This window comes from Fundulus heteroclitus, chromosome 4 (genome assembly GCF_011125445.2).
Source record: "Fundulus heteroclitus isolate FHET01 chromosome 4, MU-UCD_Fhet_4.1, whole genome shotgun sequence".
Lineage (NCBI taxonomy): Eukaryota > Metazoa > Chordata > Actinopteri > Cyprinodontiformes > Fundulidae > Fundulus > Fundulus heteroclitus.
In genome coordinates this window covers 27505700-27525107 of record NC_046364.1, presented here as the reverse complement: position 1 = coordinate 27525107, position 19408 = coordinate 27505700, and the positions used below count along the sequence as shown (strand labels likewise).

The window sequence follows — 19408 nt, the reverse complement described above, 5'->3', positions numbered from 1 at the left end:
CAAAGGCATATAAATAAAAATTCAATAATTCATAATTTTTTAATTAATTGTTGCATTTGAGTGTATTGTTTAATGTCTTTAATATATTTCTGGTTTTATTAAAGTTTTTCTGTCAGTTTTGTTCCTCCGTAAATATCCCTACTAGTTGGTTTTGCCCTAATTAAGAAAATTCAAGTTAAGTGCGTCGTACTGTAAAGAATCATATTTTTTGTTCTAAACCAGAAATAAAAATCCTTCCATGGGAATTCTTCCACACGTGGCCTCCAGGCCAGGCTTTGGGTGCCCCTGCTAAACAGCATTTACTTATTAGTTGAAAAGATTTTAATATGCCATCTGATTTAGCTCATCTGATACCCTCTTTACTCTGCTTTCCGTAAGTCCATACTGAGCTGACGTTATTTAGGAGTCCTTAGGAGTTTGTTTTCATGGGAAAAAAAAAACACCCAAAAAACGAATAAATGTATTCATTAACGTTTAACAAATCACGCAGCATCTAGAGAATATGGTCTTGTAACTCTTCTCTTTCTCCTCGCAGTTTACTTTATTCTGAGAACCACTGAGACCAATAGGCTGAACAGGAGTTAACATAATTGTGGTGTGTGGTTCAGTCATTGCGAGTTTGGCCTAAGGGCTTAGTTAAAACCAACAACACAGAACGAATAAAGAACGATTATTTCTCAAAGACTTTATGCTGACAGTGAATATACCTTAAAATTACTATCAACAATAGACAAAGCTAAAAGCCCCAACCTTTAATCGGCCCTCTGTTCCTGTGATGCAGGAACAGAGGGCCGATCTGTCTAAATTAGGCTAAATTAGGCTTTAAAAACAGCCACCTATTATCAGTTAAGTTAAGCAATTACCTGCATATGTAGTACTGGAAGGGCAATGAAAATAAGATGTTTTTTTTATTTGAGACATAAAATCACATTATCTTCCAGGAGACTATGAATAGAATCAAGAACATTCCTTTAAAGCTTCGGTTCTCAGTGGAGGTATGAAATGTTCTGTGGTTGACGGCAGTAGAGGCTACAAGAAAAAAAACACTGGGTGAAAAACAACCAAAAGCAGAGGAATAACAGGCAAAATGACACACAGCTACGGAAAAGCTGTAGTTTGGAAAAAAAAGTTAATTAAAACACACATCCAAAAAAAAAAACAGAAACGGTTAAGTTTTTGCTTAGAAGAGAGCCAGATACAGTTCGTCAAACACTTCAAATCATTCCACCAGGCGTTGAAATGCAGATTTAAAAGGAAAATCTAAATCCAAATGTACATTTGATATTTCACTTTAAATCTTGACCAAATCTTGAATATCACGCCTCAGTTATTCAGTGGTCAGGCAAAGGGTTCTTTGCTCAGATTGTTTCAGGGAACTGTCTTCGGTTCTGGTTTAAAGGAACCAACAGTCTGAGGAGCATATGGACTAAATGCTGGCCCACCTGTTTTAGTTCTGGTCCAGGGAACACTGAGGGGTCTATCCTTAGCAAGCAAATCAGACTTTTGCTTTACTGAATTTTAGAATCTCCCCACAGGGAGAACTAAGACAGTGACTGAAGAACTGTGGTGACATGATCCATATGATCCTGGTGTTGGCCGGGACTCTAGCAGCACCATTTTAGAAGACAGAAGCACAGAAGATGAAAACGCTTCCATAATAAAACCTTTTATATTTTCAGCTACAGCCGAATAAAATATTCCAGATATTTCTTTCAAACGGACTTGGGGAAACCAAGTTTCAGACGACTCTTGCTTTAAGGCTTACTTTATTGTATGATTGTATGATGACAAACTATGAACTTAAGGGCAAGGCATTACACTGGACAGGCTACCAGCCCATCACAGATTCACAGGACACACACACACACACACACACACACACACACACACACACACACACACACACACACACACACACACACACAGTTGGAGTTTCCAGTAAACCGAGCTTGCATGACTGTGGAAGAAGACTGGAGAACCCAAAACAAATGGGTCGACCCCACATAGGAGGGCTGCAGCTGGGATTTGAACCTGTGACCTCCTAGCTGGGTCCAAGTGGTGGTGTCCTATGCCAGGAGAGACTGTGTCTGATGATACTCACAGTGGCACTAAATCTGTTCATCTGCTGGTGGGAGTTTTAGAGCACGCCCTATTTGACGTTTTTAGCACTCCGTAGAAGACATTCTACTTGAAGAACATATTTTATGGGATTCAAGACCATCCATCTTGTTGTTTGTAGCTCTAAATGAAAATGTCAGTTTGCTTTGTTGACTTGTCAATTTACTAACCACAGGACACCATGAACCATTTTATAACTCTGGACATTTATATTATTTATCTATTTTAAAAAAAGTGTTTTGTCTCATAGACAAAGCTAGTGTTTGTGAATGAAAATGTAATTTAATTTAATTTATTGGTTTATTTGATTGGGATAATGTAGATTGATTAACATTGCTGCAAACGCACCAGAATTAGCCAAAAGGCTATTTTTCATGTGCTGTCCCTGGACAGATCTTAAAATTCTCAACCAAAAAAAAAAAAGATTACAGTGCTACAATACAAATATAAAAAGCAGTGAAACAGATATAACTCTTTAAACTCTGTTGATAAATACAGTGTACAAGTTAGCAATAATACAGATGTGCTAAAAAAATATGTATATATATATATATATATATATATATATATATATATATATATATATATATATATATATAAATAATTTATTTATTTATTTATTTTTTATTTATTTATATATGAACTTTTAGGGCCTGGTGGTACCCCTGACCACAGCTGGGACCTACAGTAACACTGTAACAACAGCACAGATTGGAAATGAAGCTACATGGTTGAAACTAATTCCAGACGGTTATTATTTAAAGAACAGCCTTCTTCCTGAACATTTCATAGCTCACTGCTGATTGGTGGTCAGCCGGTAACATCTACAGCTAGACTGGTCTGTGAACAGCTGGCTGAGTTTCAGCAGGCTTCACATCTGCGTACAAGTATCTAAAAGACAAGAAGACTTTAGCTGGTAGACTCGTAAGGTTGGGAGCGACTGCTTACCTTTACCGTACCTGTAACTGCAGTGTTTAATTGGACGTTGTTTCCACCCACAGCTCAGACTGATCTGGAAACAGATGAGGTGGTTCCCAGGCTGCTGTCCAGGCAGGAGACGTACCTGGCCCAGGACCCCGTCTACAGGCTGCGGCGGCATCATCAGGGGCCGATGGATTTCTCGAGTAAAGAACATTCTGAGCCAGAGAACATCATTGTGTCGCTGTCTGCTTTTGGGAGGAGTCTGTATCTGCATTTAACACGAGACCTCAAAATGCTTTCAAGAGACTTTATTGTAGAGGAGAGGCTCAGGAACCAAAGTGTAATAGTCAGACACGTATCCATGAAGCAGCTTTGTTTTTACTCTGGCTTTATCATCAACCATACAGACTCTATGGCATCACTGAGCATCTGTGGCGGTTTGGTAAATCTATCTTTTGTTTTTGGATAGCTGATAAGGTCTCATGATGTTCAAATCAAGCAACTGAGCTTCAGTTAATTACGTCATAAATCAGATGAAGTGGTCTGGAGAGAATATCAAGATAACCTGTGTGATGTATATACAGTACGTATATATTATCCAGTCAAACCCCAAATTATTCATACCACTGTCAGATTTGGGTTTAAATCAGTCTTCTAATTTTGTCAACATGTTTCCTCTTTGACTCTAACAGACAATCTGTACAGGTAGATAAATTAAGGTGATGGAAAGGAGGCTTTCCGACCTCACAACCTGGAGCTCATCACCAAAAGTCTTCAAAATACCAGTGAAAACAAACAGAAAGCTGATCTCTGATTATAAGAAGACTTTAATTGCTATAATGCCAAGAACGACTTTAATATTGATTACTAAGCAGGGTATAGTTTTACAACATGATAATTTTAAATACAATGTCAATAAAAGAGCCATGAATAATTTGTTCAAAATATTTTGAGAGACATCTGTCTCATCTAACAAACAGTTTGAACATCTCAGGTTTTATGTGATTTTAAATCAAAATTTCTGGGTATGAATAATTTTGGGATTAATTTGACCTAAATTTAACCTCAAGGGAACAAAGATCACACAGAGGACTCCACCATGACTTTGTTTATTCAACAAAGATGGAGACCATACTGAAAAGCTGCATTTGCTGCACTTAAACATCAGGTGTGTGTGTTACACCAGATGGAAAGACATCAGCAGTAAGCTTAGAGAAACAAATGTTGCTGCGTATCAATCTGGAGGGGTTGGTGATATCTAGCTCAATTCTCTAATGTCATCGGGGATTTCCAGTCAACCTGGAGTGTGTGTGTGTGTGTGTGTGTTCAATGTTATATTAAAGATAGCTAGAGACAAGTTGTTGAAAGCTAAATTTAAAGTGTTCATCAGCTGATCAAAAGTTTAAGCCTATCACCTTCCAAAGCTCAAATCAACACTGATTTTGCATCAGGCATTCCTATTGTCATGACCTCCTGATGGCAAATGCAAAAAAACTTTCTTTCTTTGGCTGTGGCAGGATTATTGAAATGTACAAGCAAGGTCTTTTGCAACGATCCACTGCTGCCAACAGTGGGAAAACAGTGAGATAGTCATTTTAAAACAGTCAGGAGGTGAACCTGAGTAAATGAAACCTTTGCTGAGTCGGAGGACTCGGGCAGCTGCTTGACCCGGATTAAAGGCCATAACTGATCTTAACAACAATCCAGTAACCAGACATTATCTCTGATGGAACAGCTTAAAGAACGAAAACACCACAAACTTGGTTAGGAGGCACCAGACATGGGACATTAAAAGATGAAATAAAGGTTTCCCTCAGTGTGGACGAATGGTCCTGATGGTTAGCAACATTACTTTCATGATCAGCTTGAAGATGTTTTCTGTATGGCACGGTGGAGGTTACCTGACTCCGCCAGATAGATTTGCTCCGCATATCTGCGAGTGAAACCTTGAAAGCTCGCGAGATCAGGATGGTCTCACGAGGCTACGGTGGAGGATCCTTCATTGGGATCTGGAAGCTTTTATACTTCAGGTTGAGCAATGTGTAAAGCCGCAGCTGGCCAATAGGAGGCGATGTAGCTTCTTGACGGATGGCCTTCAGCTGTGCAGTGATAGGTGGGTCTTTACAGAGGATGACACTGCTGTTCACCATGGCAATCTGACAGGAAGGAGAATAAGGGCCTTTTTGACCCTCACATGTTCCCCTAAGCGAAATCCCACTGAAACTGGATACTTAGTAAGGGAGGATTACACTCCTTCTTTTCCACTTTTGGGGGTGGTGGTAGTGGGGGGTTGTTTGCTAATGGTCTTTAACTTTTAATCAGTTGATGAATCAGTTTGACTTTAAATACCAAATTGCCAAACCTTTTGTTTTGTGTTTTTGTCTGGTTTTCTCTTCTTGTATTTTGAAGCACAACTTACAACTTGGTTGAGATCTAAAACTTAAAAAAATATGAGGACTTGTAACTTCTTCACTACCTTGCTCCATATCCATCCATCCATCCATCCATCCATCCATCCATCCATCCATCCATCCATCCATCCATCCATCCATCCATCCATCCAGTACATTTAATTCTTGCTGGTTTACTGAGAGGCTGTTGCCTACCTCAAGAGGAGGGGTACACACTTAACAAGTTGCCACTCCATCATAGGGCAGCATATTAGACATACAGGTCTGACAAAACTTACAAACACATATTGACATGTAAGGACAGTTTAGAATGGCCAATTATCCTAACATGCATGCTTTTGGATGGTGGGATGAAGCCAGAGTACCCAGAGGAGAACATACAAACACACATAAAGGCCGTCACTGGTATTCAAACCAGGGATTTATTATTTGTGAGGCAACATTGCTACCAGGTGCTCCACTTTGCGGCCCATTCTATGTTCAAATCATTTTCAAATATTACTACAGTAAAAGACAGACGCAAGCAGCTGCCCCTACAGCTCAAGGGCTTTTTTTAAAACTCTAGAAGCATCTCCTCATCATAGACTTTTGATCTGATGCGTATTTTTGCACAGACTGGACTAATTCAGATTGGGGAGGACAGCCTGTTCATCCAGCCTGTGGGTGAACACGATCCATCGCAGCCGTTCTCCGGAATTAAACACCAGCTGCTCCGACACCGGTGCTCAGCGAAGAACAACCCGGGTCAGTGTGCTGGCCAGCCCACCTACTGTGGGACTGTAGAAGGTAAGAGACACTGTGAGATACTGTCATTTGGTTTGAATGTGTCTCTTGACAACATTATTACTAATTAATAGCAATAAACAATAAGTTATTAAGACAAAAATCCTTTTTACGGGAAGCCATCATGAAGCCGAAGCATTCTGCACTGGACCCATAACGTAAGATAACACTATCACATTTAGGCATTCTATATTAAACAGCCTTGCAGTGCTGGCTGCAATTGTCACACTGTCTGGCTTACAGATAAAAATAATATGCTTCCATATTTGTTGCTAATTTATTACTTGGTGTGTTTGCTGTAATAAGCAAGAAATGTTTCACTGAACATACAACATATTGCCAAAAGTATTTACATACCCATCCAAATGATTTTGTTTAGGTGTAGGTGTTCCAATCCCGTTCATGCCTGCAGGTGTATAACATAAAGCCCCAAGGCAGGCAAACTGCTTCCTTAAACATTTGTGTTTTTAAACATGGGTGTGGGGTACATTGACAATGCAATTTAGGGAAAAATTCCAGTTATGAAATTTCATCTCTAATAAAAATGTCAACAGTCAGCTGTTATTAGTATTAACTCAGTGACAAAGTGGTCGTCCATTAACAACCAGAGAGGGTTCTAGTGGATGCAACGTTAGCAGTTTCCAATGTTTTGCAGAATCAATAGCCACAGACCTTCAACATTTATGTCATCTTCAGAACAGTATGTAAATGTACAGCTCCAAACATTTGAACATTGTGTAAAAGTGTTTTTTTCATCAGTCATCTAAAAAAGTGAAACGCATATATTATACCAGGGGTGTCAAACATACGGCCTGCGGGCCGGTTCCGGCCCGCCGAACAATTTAGTCTGGCCCCGTGGCTAAATGCATTATCATTATTCCAAAAAAAAAAATTCGGTGTCCTGTCTGGCAATGTGGCAATAAGAATTGTTGTCTTAATGCCAAAAAGAGCTCTTTCCACTTTCACAAGTGGAGCAGTGCTGTTTTTGCCATAGTGCTCCACTTGATTTATGAATGTGAATAGTTTTATTATGATTCATGGGGGGAATATCTCAAATGATATGGGGACTACAATGGGAAAGTAGGAGATGAAAGGAAGAACAAGAAGAAAAAAAGAAAAGGTGAAAGAAAGAGGAGATAAAAGGAAGAGAATGATAAAACAATTATTGAATAAAAAACATGTACTTCGTTTAATTGAAAATCTGCAGTTCCTATGTTGTCCACGAGGGGCGCTGTGTTTTAATCAGCAGATGGTAGCACTGAGCTTCAGGTGTGGAAAATTGATTTTAAATCATTTCTTAATTTTTATCTGTTTGATGTATTTTGTCATGCAGGTCAGTGTTTTTAAGTTCCAAAGATGTGAATAAATGTTTTTCAACATTGTACAATCACTGTGATCAGTTCTTATGCATAATGCACAAGTAAATGTTTAACTGAGTAAAAGTATTGTTGAAATTGCACACACTTTTCTTAAAAACGCTGAGGTTATTCATAATATATTGTGTAAAAGTGAAATTAATTTTATATAAAAATCAACAACAAGTCCACTTTTATTAGTTCTATTTAATCTCAATGAGTTAACTCGTGTGGCCCTCTTGAGATCAGATTAAGCTGTATGCGGCCCCTAAACTAAAATGAGTTTGACACCCCTGTATTATACAGACCGTACACATAGAATGATAAATTCTAAGCCCTTGTTTCTTGTAATTTTGATGATTATGGCTTACAGGTAATGAAAACCTAATATTCAGTGTTTCAGAAACATTGAATGCTGAAAAAAAAAATCATCACCATAGTCAGCTAATCAACTCAAAATACCTGCAGGAGTTTCATGAGCCTCTAAAAGGTCTCCCACTCTGGGTCAGTAGGCGACGCCATCATGGGGAAGACGGCTGACCGGACAGACTGGTCATCAACACCCTTCACAAGGAGGGGAAGACACCAGAGTTAATTGCTGAATAAGCTGGTTGTTCACAGAGTTCTGGATCCAAGCATATTAACAGAAAATTAAGTGGAAGGAGGAATCGTTGCTGTAAAAGGTGAACCAGAAACAGGGAGGACCGTAGGGTCGAGAGGATTGTCAAAAACAAAATCTATTCAAGAATTTGGAGGAGCTTCACAGCCTGGAGTCGGTGCATCAAGAGCCACCAGGCATAGACAGATCCTACACCTGGGCTACAAGCTTCTTACCTGGGCTACAGAGAAAAGGGGCTAAAGTGTTGCTTAATGGTCCAAAGTCCTTTTTTGAGGTGAAGGTAAATTCTGCGTTTAATTTGGAATATTAAGGTCCCAGAGTCTGCAGAAAGACTGGGGAGATAGTGAATCCAGATTGCTTGAAGTCCAGAGTTATGATTCCAGTCAGTGATGGTTTGGGGTACCATGTTGTCTGCTGGTTCTGGTCCACTGAGTTTTCTGAAGTCCACAGTCAATGCAGCCATCTAGCAGGAAATTCTAGAGCACTTGTTTCCATCTGCAGACAAGCTGTATGGAGGCGATTTATTTTCCAGCAGGACTTGGTACCGGCACACACTGCCAAAGGTGCCAAAAGCTAGTCCAATGATGAGAGACACCAGACCCAGCCAGGCAGATAACCTGATGGCAGCTATGAAAGCAATCTGGGCATCAATTCCACCTATGCAGTGCCACAGGCTGATGGCCTTCCTGCTACCATACATTGATGCAGTAATTCATGCAAGAGGAGGTTTAACCAGGTATTGAGTGCATAGAGATGCAGAGTCTTTCCAGAAGCCTGACATTTGTGCCTAAAACATCCTTTTTTTTATTGGTCTAATGTATTACTTTAATTTTCTGAGACACTGAATTTTGGGGGTTCTTTACCTGTAAGGCATAATCATAAAAATTACAAGAAATAAAAGCCTGGAATATTTCACTCAATGTGTAATAACACTAAAATAACCGTTTCACTTTCAGTTATGGCAGTCAATATTGCACTTTTACACAATATTGAATTTTTTTTAGATGTATGCCGGTGCCGTTGTGTAAAGCATGTCTCCACCAGGCTTTAGAGCAAGATTCCAATTTTTTTTTTAATTTTGTGACAGTGCAGTGTTGCCAATGGCCTTCAGGGCCACTAAACCTGGAAATCACAGGTCTAGCGCACCTAGTGACTAAAAGTTACATGGTGCTGCATTAAAGGAACTCTTACCGCCAGGCTTACACTTGGGTTAACACTGAATATGGTGCAGTGATCCAGTGCGGCTTTTCTGAAAACCCCCACCCTTACTGGTCCTAAGGAAACAGTGGCCAGCTGCAGTGCCGGATTTGGACACGGCAAGAACAGAAGTTCACATGGGTTCAAGCTCTTGCCGGTAGTTCACGCGATAACTAGAGGAATATTTAGGAAGTGTCTCGTAAACAAAAGCCGCATTCGGCTGAACAAGCACCACCTTGTTGTTTTCCCTCACTATTGATGCTAGTTATGCTCTACCACGCACATTTGACCCCGTGTCACTGGTTATGACATAATGTTCACATTTCCGAGTGAACGTATGCGCGCAGGAAAAGAAATTGAGAAAATACAGATTGCTTTATTTTGAAATACACAGGAAGTTAATGCAACGCAGCGTCTGACTTCCTGTTTGGCTCATACAATTCCCTGAGGCTGGTGTGAGCCCAGTATAAAGCTAGGTTTATGCCTGACGCATTTAACAGGGTACAAGGGTGTGCGTGGCAACAGTGACACAACCGGGCCCTCCCCGCCCCCGTCTGCTGTCACCTCTCAAGGTTGTGCATCTCTGAATATCTGTAACTTGGCGCAGGGGAATTCAAACGAGCCCTTACCCAGAAAGCTTGCTTGTACTGACATCAAATGGCAAAGAATTTTTAAGCAGCACAATTTTGTTAAATGCTTTGTTGTTACTGTTTATTCTGTAAACGAAAACAGCTTGCAGATATCATGGGCATTCTTTCAGGGATGATTTTTTTTCCCAACAAATTTATTGCGTACAAACAAGGATTCTGATTATTTTTTTTGTCTAAAACAACCAGCTTTGAATTAGTGAAGGTTCGCCCACAGCTGCTACACATTCTGTATATTAGCATCATTATTCCAATAATGCACATATAATTGGAGGAGCTTCACAGGAAACAGGAGGCGTTATTTATGCCTCCTGTTTCCTCCAGCTTCTTGACACATTTTCCTATTGTCTGTCTGCTACTCCGTCCATTATGCTACCTGTTCTCCTCTTTTTGCTTTTTTCTGTGTTGCTCATAGTTCCCTCTGCATTGTAAGTTCGACCTTTTCTCTTCCTTAATAAACTCCTTATTCCATGATTCTGCCTGCCTCCTGTCTGAATCCTCCACAGACACGAGATGGCATGAACATGACAGCCTTTAGTTTGTTTTGGTGGGTTTAAAGTCAGGGAAGTATTGTGTGGTTCAAAAGAAATGTCCACATGAACACAACCTAAGCCTTGTTGATCGAAAAGATATCCCAGTCCTGAGTTGTTTAGATGTTTTTGCTATTCTGCTGTTTTTCCACTGTGCATCAAAAGTTGTTTCTAACCTTGGTCTAAGGGCAGCTTGTCTCACTGCTTGTTGCAGGGGAGAAAAAGAAGAGGAGACCTAAACTGGCTGAAGACGATCGCAGGAAGAGGAACGCCATGAACTTGCACAGATCATACACTTTGGAGACCATGGTTGTGGCAGACTCTGACATGGTGCAGTACCATGGTGCAGAAGTGGCACAAAGATTCCTGCTTACTATCATGAATATGGTGAGACTTCCAGGAAGAACTCAAATAGGAACATTAACATTTCTGGGAGGTAAAACAATTATTTGACAATGTGTAAGTATAGGCATGAGGTGGATTAAATACATTTTTAGACTCAGGTTAGACAGAAAAGCTGTAAGTACAAACCTGATATTTAACCAACACAGAGTTAAGTTTGTAAAAAGTTTATTGAAATGATGAGTAGTGGACGATGAGGCAGGCAAGCAGGCCCAGACTTGACCAGATGCAGGTAGTGACAGGCCAGACCAGTGAAGAGGGCAGGAGCTGATCAGAACAGGCAAGGTGGACTGAGGAAAAAAACCAGAAAGAACGAGAAGAGCGAGTGGCTGGAACTCACGGGAAAACAGGCAGAACTGCAGCATGCAGACACAGGCAACTTTCAACAGAAGAGTCCAACTGGCTGATGTTGTGCAATTATACACTTTTTAAAGTTATTTAATGTTTGATAAATAACTGTTTGTCTGTTAAGTATTGTCTAGTGATGATCAGCTCTTAAGCTGATATCAGGACAATGGTTGAAAAGGATGAATTTGACACTAGCGATCTTTTAACAGCAAACTCTGCACACACATAGAATAAAGGAGTGACAACTTCAAGTTCAATTTAATAACAGAAATAGAATGAACAACCAGAGAACATCGCTATATAACGCTGTTTATGTGAATTAACACTATATTTCGATTAAATCCTCTCTACTAGGCTAGTGAAACTTAACTAAACTACTAAGCAAAATGAAGATAAAAAATAAACTAAGCTAAGGAACTATTTACATGCAAAAACAGAACAAAAGACAAAACAAAAGTGGTTGATCATAATCAGAATAATTCAGTGAATCCGTATTCACTGCAGATCTGACGTACATGGAATGGAATTAAATTAGCCTAACTAATTTAGAAAAACATTTGGCATGTTTTCAATCCATTCCCAATGTGAATCCTGAGTTAACAAAACGTTATTTGATGAAATAACGTTTTGTTTGAGTTAATGAACCAAAGTTCATCGTAAAGAATGTGAATTGAGGTTAAATTAGCTTCACTAATTCAGAACATTTGGCATGTGTTTCAACCCATTCACAATACAAATCCCGAATTACACAAAACATTACTTTGAGGAAATAATATTTTTAAGAATGATTTGCATAGTAAAATCATTTACTTGAGTGACGGTAGTTTTTAATTATGCGATTCTACCTTCAGGTGCTAGGGGTCGCTGCGGCGATCGTTCGCTAAAATCGGTTACTCCTAAAGTTAACCAAAACGCCTTTAATAATAATAATATTCAATATTAATGTGAGAATAAGGCTCATAGCACTATCGAACGACGGGGTAGCGAAACAAATAAGCATTATGCTATAAAACAAGCTCCTTTTTGAAAGTCCGAAACCGGATGTAACCAGGAGCTAAATAGCATTTTGGCTAGCAGATCTTTGGCGCTGACTTTAAAAGCTTCGGCTTTTATTTTAGTCACAATGAGTGGTCGGATAACATAAACATTAATATCCCATCAATGTATGAAACCCCTGTGGAGGTAGCATTTGCTATAACCATAAAACACATTTGAACCATATCAGCAATGCCATGGAACAGGATGCTAGCATGGGCTAATTCTGTTAGCTCCTTTGTTTAAAGACACCATGTGAGTGCATTACAAACATTTTCCAATGACCATGTAACCTTTACCTTTAGGTCTCTCTGTCCAACCTGTCGGTGCCTCGTGTGAGTTTGGTCCCCTTTGGCCATCCAAGGAAGGAACACTGAATAGCAGGGAAAATCGTTGGTCTTTCAGCAGCAGGCTAGCCTGCGGCTCTGCAGCTATGAGCTAACCAACAACGTGGTTGGGTAGCTTGGAGGCATGTAGCCATGAGCTGATACGTGGTCGGGATCGGAGACCTGGGCTCTGCTGCGTCCTCTGACCCGGTTCCAGTCAGATTTTCCCTTGAGCATGGGAAGGTGGGTCATTTGTCGGTTTTCCAGCTCCGTCTGGAATCCGCCTTCCTGCAAAGGCTGAGAAGAAATAAACAAGCTGTTTTGACATGGACGGGTTCCTTTCCTCCGGCGTTTTATGCTGAATTTAAGACAGCAGACATAACTTTGATTTCCCCGGTCATGTTCTCCGAGCGAAGAGAGATTTCTTCCAGGTGCTGGCTTGTGCATCTTTCAGGCCCTGCCAGGGCCCATCGTTGTTCAGACCAGTCTCCCTCCCCTCCTTTTGTCTCAGGGAGGAAGGAATGGTGAAGAAGAAGTAACTTTGTCCTAGAGTGCTCCAGGAAGAAGTGGTCTGAGAGAAGTGAGGGTCTGGTCAGAAGGGGTCTGACCTTTGTCTGTGTGGCTCGCAGGTCATGGCTGGCATTCCCAGCCCCACGGGCCCTGCTTTCCAGAGCAGATCAGGAAGAGGGAAAATGGTGACTGGCTTTGTCCTGGAGTGCTCTGATCTTTTTGTCTGTGGGGGTGGTCTAACAGCATGGAACCCTGCTGAGAGAGAGGCCGTCCCAGCCTGAAAGCGTGAAACTCTTTCACACAACCCCCCTTCTGAGTTGTCCACTGGCTACATGACCAGAATTCAATCTGACATCAATTATTTCATCATGGCTTTAATATGGCACAACACTAAGCACACAGGAACTGGTAGAGGCAAAGCACATCACAAAGGATGAGATCAGATGAGACGTTCTGGCAGTGAGTGGGTGACTGAGGCAGGTATATGTAGGATGGTTAACAGGTGAGCAGAGTTAGTAATTACTGGCAGCAGGTGGAGTTGATGTGGGCTAATTGACTGGTGGCTGAGCTGATTGGATAGTGGCTGATTCAAGTCCAGAAAAGTACAAACTAAACTAACAAAAACCTAAATCATGACAGAAGCATCGTCATTTATGCTATAGACAGTGAGAAAAGGGGTTTTCTCCAACTAGGAGTTCGACTTGTTCTCTTGCCACTTCATATTTTAAATGGATTAAACTCCACCCTATGTCCAGAATTGTATTTGGTGCTCAGCTGTATAAACAGACGCTGCACATATATCATGCAATGCCAATATTATCTCAAGAAGCATCGTCTGAGTTTGTGATTTCATAAATGCAAAAAAACCTTTCTAGCAATTTATTGAATTTAAGTCAGAATAAACATTTTACATCATATAACATTTATGCAGATTAATAAGACTATCTTTTTCCAATCAATCAATCAATCAATCAATCAATCAATCAATCAATCAATCAATCTTTATTGTCAACTACAATTTACATTGTAATCGAAATTACAGTTCCAGTACAACCGTCCATCACATACATCACAAACATTTTGGGGGAACAAGTCTTGCGTTGCCAAAGAACACAGCCGTTCGGCGCATTCTTCCAACTGCCCAGGACCCCGCATGACGCGGTTTCCATAGGGCGCTGCCTTGAACTTTAATTGCATCAGTTGTGTATGTGTGTGTGTGTGTGAGTATGTGTAATTTGTCAATGACATTGTCCAGAGGCCATTGTCCTTGATATGATGAAAGGTTCATCAGCCGGCACAGTTCTGAACGCATCCACAGCAGGGGAGGGGGGGTGGGCAGCAGTTCTGGGCACTCCCGCCATAACATCCAGGGGAATTTTTCTAAAGGGAGAAGCCAAAACACAACATACACATTTTGTTTTAAGAGCAAATTTTGCACAGATTTTGTCAGCCTTGAAGTCTCTGTCACTGGACTCCACATGGCAAATCCAATATTCCGAATTTGTTGGGCTTTTCCGCCTTGAAGCGAGCGTGCACATCCAAGATTTTATCTCATCTGTCCTCTGAGTTCAACCACTGCAGCCAGCCTGCGTTCCATTGCATCCAACTTATGGTTCTGCTTGTTCACAGCCTTTGTGAGCGCACAAAATGCGGCCGGCTGCCTGATCATGGCCATAATTGCCACCAACATCCTCTGTTATTGTAGATACATCAGGTATCATCCAAATTCAAATAGAAGAAATCCGAGTATCATAAATCCAAGCATGTATACGTCTTCAAGATTGTGTCTTGACTGACACAATCGAGAAACACACCATTTTCTACCTGTTCCAAGAATCTAGGGTGTATCCCACAAAGTGGTCTCTCATTGCAATTTTATCAATTGCAATGAGAGACCAGCTGACCAGATCCATAGTTTTCAGAATTCGGGTGATATGAAAAGAGGGCTCGGAAAGACAAGACACAGCAAAGCAGGGACAGAGCAGGGAGGTGGGGAGGAGGGTGGGGGGATGGGGGAGGGGGGGGTCCTACAGCAGGAGCAGTAGGAAAATGCGACCGCCTCCGCCGAGAGAAAGTACAGATTTTTGATTGTTAGATTTTTGTGTTAGTTATTTAAATTCAGTCGATTTGTTAATATTATCTTTGGGAAAGGGCTGATTATTGAAATGACATAAAATAATGTTCAAACAGCACTAACAGCCATTTAGCTGTCTCCCTTTCTGTGTTCAGGTTAACAACATGTTTCAGCACAAGAGTCTGGGAGTTAAGGTCCACATAAGAGTCAGTAAACTGGTGTTGCTTCACACTCGTCCGGTAAGTTAAGTTCTCCTTTTACCCCATTCTTTATGTCCTCACTACAATTGAAGTTGGACATAAACATTAAACAAGTTTTATATAAGAAAATATATACACTAAAAGAGGGTAAGTGCTGTCATTTGCATATGGTAATATGCACAAAAAATACTCTGTATTTACTGTAAGAGGTATTTGTTTGGTACGATGCTGCACAGCTCTTCAGAAATAATTCGGTTCCCATACAACAGTTTTTACTTAGATAATTTTAGCTTATAATTGTCGCACTTTCAGTTTTTAATTTAATTTTAATTTATAGATGACTGTGGCAGAGTGTCAGGAATATATCAGAATGGATAATTGTCTTTGTTATGTCATCAGGAAAAATTAAAGATAAGCCACCATGGACAAAGGTCTCTGGAGAGCTTTTGTCAATGGCAACATCAGGAGTTTGGAATCCCTCGGTACCTTGGTACCAACGGCGTTATCGGTGGAAGGTATGACCTCCCACCAGTGGACACTGCTGTGCTGGTCACCAGGTATGCAGCCTGCACCTTTGCCCATTCTGTTGACTGTAATCCAAACTCTGTTTTGATACATCAGCAAGAGAATGATTAAAGAAACCAACAGATTGCATCCTTCAACTCATTTTCTGCATCCTGTGGCTGCTCTAAATGAGAGAGAAGTCAATGTGAGGGGAATAAAATACTTCTCAGCTGTAAGAGATCGTCAACAGAATTAGATGTCAGATAAACCATTTGGCTGAGAACATCTTGATGGTCCACAAGAATTTGGGGAAGAATGTTCTCTAGACTGATAAAAAAGGGACCTTTTATGAGGCATGTGTGTCATCAGATCTAGCATTACACTAACACAGCATGTCAGAAAAGATCATTATCATGGTCAGACATGGTGGTGATAGCGTTAGCGTTTTGCATTAGTCCCTAGTAAATCATAGTAATTACAATTTCTAACTGCAATTGGCAATTAATAATTATCAACCGCATCAGCATACAAATGTAACTTATCAGGTGTTTACCTGAAAAGGGGTAGTTGGAGCACCAGCATTCGGACAGAATCACAAACACATCTCTTCATCTCTATGAGAGTTTATTAAACCAACTAGTTCCCTGATACAATCAAAACTATTCAAACCACAAATTATTTAGCCAACAGGCACATCTGCTACACTAATAAACAAAGGTAAAATGCAAAAATCAATTAATTGATAATCAAGGAGCAACTGAAAATGAAAATATTTAGACCAACACTTTCTAGACAATTAGACAGATCATCAAAGCTTGAGTGCAATTCCAGCATGAAGCGCCGCAGAGACATTTGAATGTCAACAGTGATTGGCAGAAATAATTGTCAGTTGGAACTAGGGGTGTTACAATGCATCGATCCACATCAATATATCAATTAAATGGTTAACCATTTCGTCATTTTTAAAATGCACCTTTATTTAGAAATTCTCAAGGCATGAGACTAAACTGAGCAGGTGATCTATTATTTTTTATCATTATTTTAATGTTAGAATGATTTTTTATTTAACTGCCCACTTAGAAATAAGATGGTCAAATCATAGTTGTTTTTCTGTGAGTTGATATCAATAATAGTGTTGATGAAATCGCATCATATCATTGCGTCAATCGGAAATCTTAACAGCCTTTGTTATATTGGCAAATACCGTATTGTCATCCAAACAAATCGATATAACATTGTATCATGATAAAGCTAGTGATTTACACCCGTTGTCAGAAACACCAATTGATGTGAAATAAATTCAGTATACTTTGCATATGAACACTCAGCTCATGGTCTGAGGCAAATGGTTCAACACCTCAAGCAAACACTGACAGTCCTCGACTGTTCTACTTCTAAACTACTTTATCCTGCCCAAGCTAGGGAGGAAACTAACAAAAATAAATCCAATCTACTTGTTGACGTCTTCTGGCATCAACATTTTACAATACTATTCACATAAAGTGATTTCTATCTTTATGTCTTCTAACCAAATCCTTGTTTCCTTTGCCTGAAATCTTACCTTGTTAGTTTTAATGACTGAACGCTGCAACATCTTTGGTTTCTCTTTCAGGACTAACTTCTGTGTTCATAAAAATGAACCCTGTGACACTGTCGGTGAGTAGTGTTAAGTTTAAGTCTCAACTTTTTCCTCACATAAATTCACAAATGAGATTCTATAATCAAGAAAATGTTTCCAGTAAATAAAATGTACTGGAACAAAGTTGTGTATCTCTTTTTTGGAGTAGGAATAATTTATAAAGCCTGTGCAAATTCTCAGCTATTCGGGTCATTGCAACAGCAAATCGCAGGCAACTACACTTTTGCTCAGATCATCTTGAAAACATTTCGACACCTATCCAGGAATTTCTGTCAATTCTCGTGGCTCACACTTGAGCGTTAATTTATAATGGAAAGACAAAAGTATATTACATAATCATAAAACATATCCAGTGAGTTCAGCTATTTCAGACATTAAAAGGAGAGTCTGTGTGGAGCAGCAGCAGCTCTACACCCCTAACCCTGTCTCCAATGGCTGAAACTGGCCGCCCTACATTGGAAGCTCATTTTAGCGACATGAATCTAGGGTCTTGTTTTTTGGTTTTAATGCATATCTCATGATAATAGTTAAAGAAGCACCATGTAACTTTTAGCCACTAGGGGCGCTATACCTGTATCTTCCAGGCTTAGTGTTTAGGACTTCTCTTTATGGATCAGTTCATATTTCATTATGACAGAGAACAGCACCCAAAGCAATCCATCCCGCCATCGCTTGTTGACAAGATAGCCAGATGCTTGAATTCCTCTGCTCGAGGCAAATACTGAGCCCCGACCTACAGAGAACAGTTCAGCTGGTTCTGGTTTACAACCTTGACCTCTGATTTAGAGGTGTTGACTCTCATCCACGGGCCACTGTAACACACTGCTGTGAACCCTACCTCTGCACCATAAAGCTCATGCATGACCTGAGGATGACTTCCACTATTAAAGTTTTGTTAAGCCTGCAAATAAACCTTGTACTCTGGTCCAATGCTATGGAGTGTAAAGCGTGGTGCCCAGGGAACCCGATATTCAAGCCGGACAGAGAATGGGATCTTTCTTAAAAAGGTTTATTAAAAGATGTGACTGACAGGCAGACAGGAACAGCTGGAAACTGAGATTCAGGCTTGACCAGATGATGCAGGCAGAGGCTGACTTGACCAGAAGCAGCCCTTTAGTCCCCAGGGTGGGCAGAATGAGACACAGAATCCCCAGGAGCAACCTGAACCAGGCTTCCATAGAAGCCCTAGTTAAGCCAACTAGTAAAGGCAGGGCGATGCTAGGTCCCCAGGATCAGCAGGCTGACTGGCAAAAACACCGGGGAGAACACATGCAGGTAGTGAGATAAGAAGAGCCATTCTGGCAGCAAGAGGTACAGTGAGACAGGTAGATATAGATGGAGTACCAGGGGGAATTAGTTGATGAGAATTAGTGGCAACAGGTGGAGCCGAGCATGGTACTGAGTGGTGGCCAGGAGGTGACTGAGGTGAGCGTAAGTGGAAAATGATCAATTACTCCAAAAACACAAAACAAAAACCCAAATCATGACAATGGAGTCTGAGCAGCTAACAGTTGGAACTCAAATGTTGATCAGCTATAATGGGATGCTTCATACTTACTGTGTTTCAAAGACACAGGCTGTTCCTCAAGATACTGGAGCGACATGTGCTTTCCGTCTCTGAAGTTCTACAGTTTCCTCCCGACTTTTACCACCGACGATTGCCTTGATTGCTCAAGAAAGGCCCGGTCTTGCTAACTTCAGGGCTTCAGATTGCATACCAATATGAGACTTTCTAGTTTCTGAAGTCTTCTGTGCCTTCTGATTCACCTGGGTCCTATAAGGACAGACC

The 19408-nt window shown here is 40.5% G+C and overlaps 1 protein-coding gene across 2 annotated transcripts in view; it reads left to right on the top strand.

Moving 5' to 3' along the window:
* Positions 1-19408, top strand: part of adamts17 (ADAM metallopeptidase with thrombospondin type 1 motif, 17) — a 45722-nt gene that overhangs the window by 3286 nt on the left and 23028 nt on the right. Inside the window, exons 2-7 of one of the 2 annotated variants that reach the window (XM_036136304.1) lie at positions 3120-3242; positions 6065-6236; positions 10796-10968; positions 15432-15515; positions 15876-16033; positions 17593-17636. In XM_036136304.1, the coding sequence (XP_035992197.1) occupies positions 3141-3242; positions 6065-6236; positions 10796-10968; positions 15432-15515; positions 15876-16033; positions 17593-17636 (733 nt within the window). In that variant the 5' untranslated portion in view covers positions 3120-3140. Of the gene's footprint in view, positions 1-3119; positions 3482-6064; positions 6237-10795; positions 10969-15431; positions 15516-15875; positions 16034-17592; positions 17637-19408 lie in introns of both variants that reach the window. The other variant, XM_012861638.3, reaches the window with a different exon arrangement.